This window comes from Lygodium microphyllum, chromosome 22 (genome assembly GCF_053477565.2).
Source record: "Lygodium microphyllum isolate KBCC chromosome 22, Lygodium_microphyllum_v1.1.10, whole genome shotgun sequence".
NCBI lineage: Eukaryota > Viridiplantae > Streptophyta > Polypodiopsida > Schizaeales > Lygodiaceae > Lygodium > Lygodium microphyllum.
In genome coordinates, this window is record NC_141156.1 from 88625490 (window position 1) to 88637193 (window position 11704).

The 11704-nt window shown below is 38.6% G+C and overlaps 1 protein-coding gene across 1 annotated transcript; it reads right to left on the reverse strand.

Annotated features, from left to right (window-relative positions):
- Nucleotides 1–1735: 1735 nt before the first annotated feature.
- On the reverse strand, nucleotides 1736–2787 carry LOC148017392 (uncharacterized). Its single transcript, XM_087662363.1, has 3 exons — nucleotides 2643–2787; nucleotides 2255–2472; nucleotides 1736–2051 (listed from the first exon to the last, which is right to left on the reverse strand). The coding sequence occupies exons 1-3, from the start codon at nucleotides 2776–2778 to the stop codon at nucleotides 1947–1949; spliced, it is 459 nt and encodes a 152-aa protein (XP_087518489.1). The 5' UTR covers nucleotides 2779–2787; the 3' UTR covers nucleotides 1736–1946.
- Between the last annotated feature and the right edge of the window lie 8917 nt (nucleotides 2788–11704).

Here is an 11704-nt window from a genome sequence, read left to right on the forward strand (position 1 = left end):
TAACTTTGTTTCAATCTTCATTTGCAAAATATATTTCTTAACTATAGCTCAATAGCTTCTAGCCTTTCCAAAGTATAGAACCAAGATCCCAACTCTATTGCCATGATGTCCATATAGGCCATTAATCAACTGTGGATTATCAATATTCACGACAACTTCCAGAGTATTTCAGATATGTAAATGCACTTTAATACTTGGAACTTAGACTCCTATTCATACCCAACTACATGCGATTGAAGGTATACACAATGTCAAGCCAACAAGTGAACCATCTACCCAATGTAGACAAAAAATGCTTGACTTCTCATAGCAATGATGCTACTCCAAATTTAATGCTGCTAGTTACCTACTATACTAAGCACAATCAGTGTTGAATACACTCTTGCAATGACCAAAATACTTGCCAAATTCCAAGCCTCAATAGGGCTACTCAACTAGGGTGCTAATGCTACAAATCTTATGTTTGTCAGGAAGAAGTACATGCTTGTTGTGCTGCTTAGTGTTGTCCATTTCCTACTACCTAAAACATGCATAGTTCCCAACATTCACGCAAACTTCAAGGAGGTGAGTACTTACTATTTTCCACAAGCTTACTAATGAGCATTCATACTGATATGTAGACTATAGCAATGAACTTCAAGCATAGCTCAACCATGCCTCCTATGCCATTCACCTTTGCTATTATATCCAATAGTCACTCTTGCCTCATTTGTATCAAATAAAAACATGCACAATCCTTTCAACTTTACATTTTGTTAGCTACTCCTCTTCTTTAATCAAATGCTCACTTTAGGAGCTTGAACACATGGTGAATAACCCAACAACTAAGCCTCAATAGGCTCTTACACTAATAGGACTCATATCTCTCTAATACATACCAGTTGAAGTATAAACTGTACTGGCTGCCATTACTCTATTGCAAAGATTTCAAAACCAACTTTCAACTCTATATTCTAGCTTTTGCTCTCTGCCGAGCTATAAGGCTTCTCAGGTTTCCATTGCTTCATGGGGTGAGAGGGGGTTCATGGCTCTGATACAATGTAGAAAGATGAGAAAAAGATAGGGGCAAGAGAGAGCAAACAGGTCTCAATGAGATTTATCACTCCAAAAAACCAAAGTACATCTAACTTAGGTCTAAGTGACTAGTGACTAACCATGGACTAACTCTAGTTAACTCAACTACTGACTTATTATAGATACACACATGATAGATAGCTACACACACACAGAGCTGCCTTGTTATAGCTAGTAAGTAGATTGGGCTTGCATGTCTCAAAAATTTCAATGGTAGAGCCTAACATTTTAAAATATTTTGGTGTGTATTTCTGTCATGGATTACGTGGGTATACCCTACATCCCCTATAGTGTTTGATGAAAACATCTCATCCCCTAGGTTGGCTACTCCATTGGATTTTAGCAATTATTTTGATAGTAAATATGGTAAAGGTTTTGGTAAACAATGTTATTGATGCATTCTCTAAAACAACCCACCTTCAAAACACTTCAATAGACGATGAACGCACAAGAAATATTCCATCAAGGGTAAGACTTCCACAATAGACTTCTAATATACAAAATATTGACAATGATATCGCGAAAAAGAGGTTTTTGCACACACACACACACACACACACACACATATATGTAGAGATTCTCTACTAGAAATTATGTAAAATCCTCAAGAATTGTGTGAGAAATTCACACCTCAAAAAACTGCTGAGTTCTTGTATTAACCTTAACCATATAACACATCAAGCTTCCCGTTGGACCTTCTTAATTTGGCACAACGTTCGGAAGAGTTTGTTCTCTAAGAGTTTGTCACCTACGTGGGCGGCCTTCTTTCTTTGGGTTGCCCAATGGATATTTGACGGGAGTCTCCTGGAGGCGGCCTTCATGCCCCAATAGCCTTGGCGGCCCTTCTGCAGGTATGATTAGAAGTCGGGTTATTAGCGACGAGGGGGCTCGGTGGGAGGGTGAGTCCGGGCGGAGGGGTAATCCAGCTGGTCGATCAAGAGCCTCCCGTGGAAGAGCAGCTCCTTATGAATGTGATGCTGCGCCCAAATACATCAGAATTCGATAGTTAATAAATGGATCGGCATCATCATTCACTTGGAACCCACTCAATCTAGGCGTTGGCATCATCATGTTATAATAACTGAGCCCAGGTAACTTCTGAGTCTACTTAGACATGAGCTGCTTTAGAGACGATAATCGTAATTTGACAAGGAAAACATAAGGGCCCATACTAATTTACCTTCCTACGTTTGCCGCTCCGCGTCGAGCGAACATTGGGACTTTCAATGCTTTGATGGAGAGGATTAATATTAGCTCTACTGTCAATGTTGTTGATGATGAGAGCGTCGGTCATGAGATTAGGCGCCTTACTGCAATTGTTTAACGTATCACCATCCACGGGAGCGGCGGCAGCAGCTGGAATCGCGGTGTTAAGACTCGCCTTCGCCATTATATCCGCTGCAGTTGCAGCTCAAAACAAGCAATGAGAATATGTGTGTGTGTGTGTGAGAGAGAGAGAGAGAGAGAGAGCTGTGTCGGCCATGCCCATATGCATTGCGTTTGCTTATACCTTCTTTTCAACATATGCATGCACGTACTTATAATAGTCTAATTGCAGTGAGTGCTACCTGCGGAATAAACTGGCTTAGGCTGCATGAGCTTACGCGGCACTGTCTCTTCCTGTGAGAGACCAGAACCTACGTTCCCTAACCGGTATATTACGAACAGAAACGCGGGGATGTACAGATTCAATTTGGTTGCCATCTCTCTCTCTCTCTCTCTCTCTCTCTCTCTGTATAACTGTATGGGATAGCGAGAAGACGAGGCCACCATTTTATACTCACCCTTCGATTGTTCCACACTACATCTCTCTCTCTCTCTCGCTTTCAATTCCTCAGCGGCCCTTTCACAATGTTTAATTGTAGCACAAGAAAAATAATTATTCTCTTCATCCATATTCTGTAATGGCAGACCTGGAGGGAGTAGCTTTGCGTCACACTCTCTCCAATGGAATATGGAAAGAAAGAAAGAACAAAAGGCATAACGAATTGCATCGAGCACTTCATAAGGTATAGTATATACGTCCAATCGGCCCACATGTGCATTTGGACCACCACCCCTCGAATTAATCCGTGTACGGTGTATATAAGGCAATGAGCTCCAAAAGCAGAGTAGCCGAATATAGCGGAGCTTCGAGACGTGTGCCATTAATGGAGCCTAATTGACGCATCTTACCAAGCCTTTGAAGTTTGCACTATTCCACTAGCAAGGACAGTTGACCTTTAACAACACCGCCCATCAGTTAGTACTATGACATCTGTCATGTACCAAATCTAAGCGGTCCTCTTACACCATGTCCACCTCAATATAGTTTAGAGAAAGATACAACGTCAAATACCACTGATGAGACCGGCCACTAATAATAAAACGATAGGTATGCATGAAAGTTTCACGAAGAAGACCTTTTAGCTCCATTCCTTTCCAGCGATAAGCCTCGTACTTTAGGACTTAATGGACATTAATTCATCATTGCTCCACACTTGTTACAAAAAGCTAGCTCACTATCGGCGCACCGGTGATGTGTTGAGATCGGGTTTGAATCCTAGGCGAATTGAAAGAAGATTTCCATAATTGGATTGTCATCCATTGCTTTTAAGGTTTTGGAAGCTAGACAGCTAAACCAATTATGGGTGTCTTCTAGTTAAGCACACAATGGGGTGAACAATACTATGATGGGTGACCTCCAAGGAGGCCTAGGGAGATTTGGCTCCGCCCATCCACTTTCTAAGTGTAAGATAGCGACTAATGAATTGAGAATATGGCAAATCAAAAACTTAGTTTATCATAGGTGAATACAATAGATAGTAGATGCACCTTCGTCATGCACTTTTTTTAGGAAGTTCCCATAGCACATAGGAAATAGGCGAGCGCGAAGATTGTATATACGAAAAGACATAGCTATAACAACAAAGATGAGCCATAAATTGATATGCTAAACAAGGCACTGCATGCATTTTTGGAGCGAGTCATGACAAGGCTAGTGGAAAAAACCATGCTGTGAGATATGATCCTACACATGTATGCAACCAAGTTGGTAATGTGCCAACCGCCACAATGGTCTCTCTCTAGCTATCTAGCCACACTTTGCTACAATCGAGTACTGAAAGTAGGACCTACTAGGTGAATGTGTTGCTCATAAATGCCTCTTCGTATATGGGTAGCTCACAATGCTAGAGCAGTAATAACATATGAGCTATCGTCATGGTACTAGTGATTTTAGCATTTGTCGACATTCATCCTTTTCTATTGAAACTTCCTCTATTGATGAAATGATCACCCCCGTGCCATCTAATCAACTCATTAACCATCATGCATGGATGAATTTTTCGTCAACCAACCAGGGTACTGCATTCAGGGTCATTCAACTTTGCTTAAACCATGATCAACCATCCATCCACATTTCTCTTCACATGAATTTGAAGTGTATGTTTTACCAAAAGAGTATGGCTCGATCCTCTGCTAACCACATCAAATTGTATCAAAGCATATGCAATAATGTTGAAAAACATGCAACTTGGGTGTAGAAACTACATCCACATGATACATGGGGAGATATTTTGAAAGTATAACATCATTCGAGCCACTCATAGATCACCATATATTAACAACCTTTTCTACCTAATTAGTTTACCATTTTTCCCATTGTGTGATCGTCATGTCGAATTATTTGTCAAGAAGATAGTCCTACATAATACTTGGAGAGTTTGAAGTATAGCCTTGTGATATTTTAGCCTTTGAAAAGGGAGAAACGTGATGGTATTCTTGAACCATTCTGTGATAATCCATTCTTTTCCAGTAGGGCACCAATACTCAATAGCCACTTAAAGAAGAAGATTAGCTAAGAATCTTGGGCTCTAAGATGTCTTGGCCACCTAGAACAAACTCCCTTGCTTAAACAGTCAAGGACTATAACCATAGCCTAGGAGACAAACTACCTCTATGAAGTTCTCTCCATCTACATACCCTTAATTTCATATTACTAAATCATATATAATCATACTCTTAACTTAAAGGGTACTCTTAATACTTGACCTTATGTCTATAAAATCGAAGCAAAGGAACCATCTTCATAATGTTTAGTATTTCGTGAATACTCTTATCCTTTTGCTTTTGATTTATCTATATATTGAATTTGGGTCCACTAAAGATAGTGGCATTATTTATATGTCCCTCTTCTCTTTTTCTTCATCTTTGGTAAAAGTAAAGGAAATCTGTAATGAATGAAGCTGAGAGGAGAGAGGAGAAGTGCTGAAGAGAGAAAAAGAGAGCAAGAAGAAGAGAAGAGAAGACTAGAAGAGGAAAGAGAAAGACATAAAAGAGGAGAGAAGGAAGGAGGAAGCCATAGAATGTGAAGATGAAGGTGAAGAGTATGTTCTTGATGATCACTTGTTTCCCTAATTTGGGACTCTTACACTTTATATACCCCATAGTGTGACTAGGTGTCTAATCCCTAGTTTCTATATATTCCGCTTGTTACAATCCATTCCCATCCTGAAGGTTATTTCCCTAAAAAACAAAGAGAACTAGAGGGGAGTGATGGGTGGGTGTAGGGAGGGGTTCAGAGTACTACTCTGAGCCATGTTACAAGGGAAATTGGTGGGTAAAGACTAGGGATAGCATATTTTCCATGACCAGTCTATTGAGGTAAAATTGTCATAACTTTTGGTAGGCTGCTCCAAATATGGGGCATGCCACATGTCAAAACGGAGCTTATGAAAAGTACTTTTAGCCTAGGTAGGATGCATATGATTGAGATTTGGGTAAGTACAAAATTGTTCTAAAATAGTGTGTAGTCTATAGGTAGAGGGCGGAGAAGGGGGCATAACCAGCTAGTCTTCAATCCATTGGGCCTCTTGGAGGTGGGAAAATTCATTGACAATGGTGGTTGGGCATCAAGAGGATTCCTCCAAGGGTAGGCCTTTCCATTTGATGATGTATTCCTTGATGAATTGAGACCTTAAGTGCTTATCTCATTGCCCAATGATTATCTCAGGGATATACTAAGCGATGCCTTCTTCATCTATGGGGGGGAGTTCTTCCACATAGTCCACTGAGGTGCCATGAAGGGTTTCAGCTAATTGACATGAAATAAAATTTGGATTTTGGTGATAGGGGGAAGCTCTAATCGCTAGGCCAAGTCACCAACTCTCTTCAAGATCCGGTAGGGGCCATAGAAGCGATGGGCCAGCTTGTTACTACTACCCTCTTTGAGAGTGGAGTAGCGGGACTTAGGCATTTTGAAGAGGACCGATTCCCCTTCCTCGAATTCCAAATGCCTTCTTTTCTCATCAACATAGAGTTTCATGTGCGTTCGTGCCTTTTAAAGATTCAGTTTTCATTGCTGAAGGAGGGCTTGCATGCGATCCAAGTTAGTCTGACTCTAATGGTTTATCTTATCATTAAATAAGACTATAGGGAGGGAAACGTTATACTCGTATAAGGCCTCAAAAGGGGAAACTCCAATGCTAAAGTGGGTTGAGTTATTATAGGCAAACTCAGCCAAGTGGAGCCACGTATTCCAATTGTGTTGTACATCATGGTATCCTTTAATTGACTTGAAGCTATGATTAGTGGTGGCATCCCAAAAGAATGACTCTTTTTTTAATCAATAAGTCAAAGGTGCTGCAATAGTGGCATAGTGTGCATGATGTATGCCATGTTTTGACTTTAACCAAAATCCTTATTTTATTGTAAATTGAATGTTACATGTTACTTTGTATATTTTGGTGATTCCTCATGGAAGATTACACATGGGAATCTTATCCTTGCACGAGGTAACAAGAATGGCACTTTTATCTCTTACTTGTATCCAGGACTATTGACTATATTTTGATAATGTTGCAATATCATATGTATCGTTATGACATCATCGCCTCAGGTGCATATAATTAAAGGGAATGAAAATGCTTATTCATTTGCAATATCTTTTTCCCTTTAATTATAAATTTTTTATTCTTGTGATCATTATCTTTATGGCAAGCAGATATGCACTTCACATAAGAAGTTTCGTATTATGTGTATGGGTGGACCTCTAGCTCTGTTCATTTTGAAATTTGTGGACCTATGTCCTATCAAGCATCGTTAGGTGGCATGAAGTATTTTGTTACTTTCATTGATGATTACTCACATAAGGTATGTGTATATCCCATAAAGCAAAAATCCCATATATTGGCTACATTTCAAAATCTTGGCTTGCTCTTGTTAAGAACTAATATGGGTATAGGCCAAAATGCCTATGATCTGATAATGGAGGTGAGTATGTATCTAAAGCCTTTGAGTAGCTTTGTGATAATAAGGGTATCAAGTGTCAGTTGACCAACGTATACACCTCACCCTAGAGAGTCTGTAGTATACTTAGCTAGACATGCTTACTACAACATTTTTTAAATCAAGTGCTACTATAGTTGTACATGTGATTAATAGATCTCCATGCACTATTATTAGCTATCAAGTTGTAGAGGAGATATGGTCTAGAAAATATCCATCATATTCTCATTTTCGTATCTATGGTGTGAGGTTTTCTTCCATGTTTCCAAGGATAAGCACAATAAGTTGGATTCTAAGTCATTGAAATGCATTTTTCTTAGTTATAGGGATGCAAGTGAGATTGGCTATTACCTATGGGATCCATTGGCTCAAGAGGTCATCTACATAGCCATGATGTTGTTTTCCATGAGGAGAAAACGCATAACTAGCTTGAGCAAGTAGCTGAGGTAGGCAAGGTAATACTTTAGGAGAAGCCTCGTACTCCTATATAGTCTACTAGACAACCCACAACAAAACTAATGCTCCCATGGCCCATGACCATGATATTTGATAGGATATACATGCCCCACAATCTCCTTTGAGATATTCTACTAGAGATAGACATCCTCTTGAGTGTTTTGAGCCCTCAAGGGACTATGGTATGGTAATAGACGCTAGTGAGCCTCTTACTTATCATGGACCCATGTCTAGAGGTGAATCTAGCTACTCTTGGAAGAGGGCCATGTAGTCAAAGTATAACTTATTACAAAACAATAAAATATGGGATTTGGTTACTTTGCATAATAGTGAAAGGTGTGCTTTGCCATGCAAGTGATTATATAAGTTGAAGAGTACCGATGTACACCCCAATCTAGCATATAAGACCAAATTGATTGCTTAGGATTTTAAGCATGAGCATGATGTTGTCTTTAATGAGTTATTTTTTTCCATAGTTAAGATGACTACCCCCTACACTTGGTATTGGCTTTAGTTGCTTTGTTAGATATGGAACTTTATCAGATGGATGTAAAGATAACGTTTTTACATGAAAACTTGCATGATGAGATCTATATGCATCAATTTAAAGGCTTTGAGAAAAAAGGTAAGTAACAGCTAGTGTTTATGGTCTTAAGTAGTCATTTATGGAATGGTATCACAAGTTTGATACTTTCATACATTCACAATGATATACCTACAAGGATAGATCTATATGTATACAAAAGAAGGGCTGTGATGGCAGTCTTATAGTTTTGGTACTTTTTGTGGATGATATGTTGATTGCTGGAAGAGATCATGATGAGCTGGATACCTTGAAAAAGTTTATTCAAGAAGAGCTTTGAGATGAAGAACATGGAACAATAGGCCTCATAAATTATTGGGATGTGCATCATGCATGATAACTCTAAGGGGCTCTTTTACTTGTGCACAAAAGGACTACATCTAGAAGATCCTTGAGTGGTTTCATATGGGGAATGTTAACCCTATTGGTTGTCCTTTACCTTCTTACCTAAAGGTTATTTAGGTCATTGTTCACATTCTAATGAGCAGAATGCCAAAATGGCCAAGTCCCTTATGCATCCACAATGGTGGAAAATTTGATATATGCCATGATAGCTGCTTGTCTTGACATAGAATTTGCAATGGGAGTTATGGCACACTATATGACTACACGTAGTAGGTGACATTAGGATATCAATGAAGGGTATGACATGCAATGGTATCTATTAAACAACCAATCCTAGTGGAAACTTAGGGCACATAAAGAGTATTAGAAAATAGATTGTTTCTCAATACTCTTTATCCTTTTCATGGAGTTGATCTAACAAGTAATGTTTGTGGATGTTTGATAGAGTTATAACATATCAATTGTTTCAAATTCAAATTTGATTTCTTTCCACACTTCACAAGAAGACGAGCCAATTCGAGACTTCATTTAATAGCTTGTATCATGAGGTACCTTAAGGGCACTATAGATATGCACATATATTATGGTGGCTAGGATGTAGGAGACGTGGAGTACACTGACTTTGATTATGTAGAACATGAAAATAGTAAGAATTCCACATCTGGCTATATCTTTATCTTTTCTAAATGTGTTATTTCTTGGATGTTCAGGTTGCAAAAATATATAGCCCTATATACTATAGAGGTAGAGTATGTTATAGGCATCGTGGCTTGCAAGGAGGCCCTTTGGTTAGGTCGTGTGGTGGTAGACCTTGGTATTACTAATGGTCCCTACATTGCATTCAAATTCTATGAATATTATTTAATTGTCCAAGAATTCAAAATTCCATGTAAAATACAAAGCACATTGAGGTGCATTATCACTTTATCAAAGAGTTCATTAAGGAAAAGTCCATTGAGCTTGTCAAGGTATCAATTGACCAAAATCCTGTAGACATACTCATTAAAAGTCTCTTAGTTTAGTGTTTTTCCTTTCATAAGGAAGATGATGGGCAGTGGATTAGATGATGTCTATCCCTTATCCTATTATACTTTATGTACATTTGTATTTTTCTTTTTTCTTTCATTCATCATTGGAGGTACATTTGCCATTAAGTGGAAGGTTGTTGAAGGTAAAGGTGCCTATGCCCATACCACTTGTGTATTCACTACATTTGCAGTACTTGCCCACATGTATAATATAGGGACTGGCTGGGTACCCATTACTACCACTTTATTCTTTATTCTTTTGGTGACTAACGATTAAGGAAATGCTGAACATACATTATCATTGTTGGTGTTTCCACATCTTATGTCTCTATCTCTTGTCTCTTTCTCCTTCCTTCATAGCTCATCTCTCTCTTGCTTCTACTTGCTTGTGCTTCCACTTAGGCTCCACCTTTCAATAGGATATTATAGTGAAGAAAAGAGGAAGAAATACTAGGGTTTTCAACTTCTTATCTTGCATGTATTCTCTCTGTATTGTGTATCTTGAAAGAGCTCAAGCTCTCTCTCTCTCTTCCCCCATTTTATCATAGTTAGGCATAATTAACTCTAAGTGTCTAAGATAGATCAAATGGTTGAGCAAATGGCTCTCTCAAGTTCTCAAAAAAAGTAAGCTATTGATCACCTCACTTATTGAACCAAGGAGTTATTAGAAAAACTCTCTCTCCAAATCTCTCTAATTAGTAGCACTTCAATTGGCTAAGAGAAAGTAGAGACAACTTTAAGAGATCCCTTTCAACCCTTGAATGTGAACTCTTAGTCAGTAATAATCTAAATAAAATTATACCAAATAATAGCTATGAAGTGGGTAAGCCATTGAAGGCCTAATTGCAAGTACTTTTACCATTAATTCTCAAGAAATAAGAGATCAAAATTGTCCTTATGAAATACAACGGGCATTTTCTTTCCACATCAAATCTTGATGAGTGGACATTAAGACTAGAGTCTTATTTTGATATACATCTATAATCAAATGATCATAATATCCACTTCACCACCCTCCATTTAGAAGCCTTTGCTCATGCTTGGTGGAGGCATATAAAAATAAAAAATAAAAAAATTAATGGATGGAATGACTTCAAATCACAAATGGTTCAAGCATTTGTTTTGTATGTAGAAAAAGAGAAGTTGGCTAGGGATGGTATCATCTTGAACAAAGGAGTCTATAAATGGGGGAGTACATTAACAAATTCTTGAATTTGATTATGCATATAGAGTGTTTAATAATGTCAAGTTGTATAAATACATATATGGGTTAGAATCAATCTTACTAGATGATGTAATGGCACAAAATCCCTCCACTCTCTTCCAAGCAATTAAATTGGCTAAAAGTTATGCTTGAAAGTACAAGAAGGATGGTAATTCTTAGCAATATTTTGAATAGCCCAAAATTGAAATAAAGAAAGGATGAAGAGAGACCAAGGAAGCCACGCAATGAAGTGGTGGTGGATGGAGTGGGCCAGTCCTTAACACATTGCATATTCTTGAGGTAAGTCTATATGACATTTTGCCTCACAATGTGTCCCAACTACTCCATCGATGTCTGCATGAAGGTGCAAAGAGTCCATGCTCTCTCAAAATGTCAAACACCCTTCTGACATGTGCCAAGTGATCCTTTGGTAACTTGCTATAAATGAGGATGCCATCAAAGAAAACAAGCACAAACTTGAACAGAGGGTTGAAGGATTTTGTTCATGAGGCTCTGAAGTGTGGCAGGGGCATTAGTCAAGTCAACCCAAAAGGCATCACTAGAAAATGATAAAGCCCATGATCAGTCTTGAAGGCCATTTTGATCTCATCTCCCTTCCTCATACGAATATCATGGTAGCCAAAGCATAAGTCAATATTAGTGAAAAAGCATGCCCCTTTTTCAACTCATCTAGCAAGTCATCAATCCATGGGATGGGATACTAGTTCTTCACCGTGATTTTTTTCC

What these genes read in the sequence shown, in the direction of transcription:
- LOC148017392 (XM_087662363.1), bottom strand. Translation starts at nt 2,778, where the DNA reads ATGGCAACCAAATTGAATCTGTACATCCCCGCGTTTCTGTTCGTAATA. An exon ending in TAAGCCAGTTTATTCCGCAG is followed by an intron (nt 2,473 to 2,642) that starts GTAGCACTCACT and finishes CTGCAACTGCAG; the next exon opens with CGGATATAATGGCGAAGGCG. An exon ending in GGAGCGGCAAACGTAGGAAG is followed by an intron (nt 2,052 to 2,254) that starts GTAAATTAGTAT and finishes ATTTGGGCGCAG; the next exon opens with CATCACATTCATAAGGAGCT.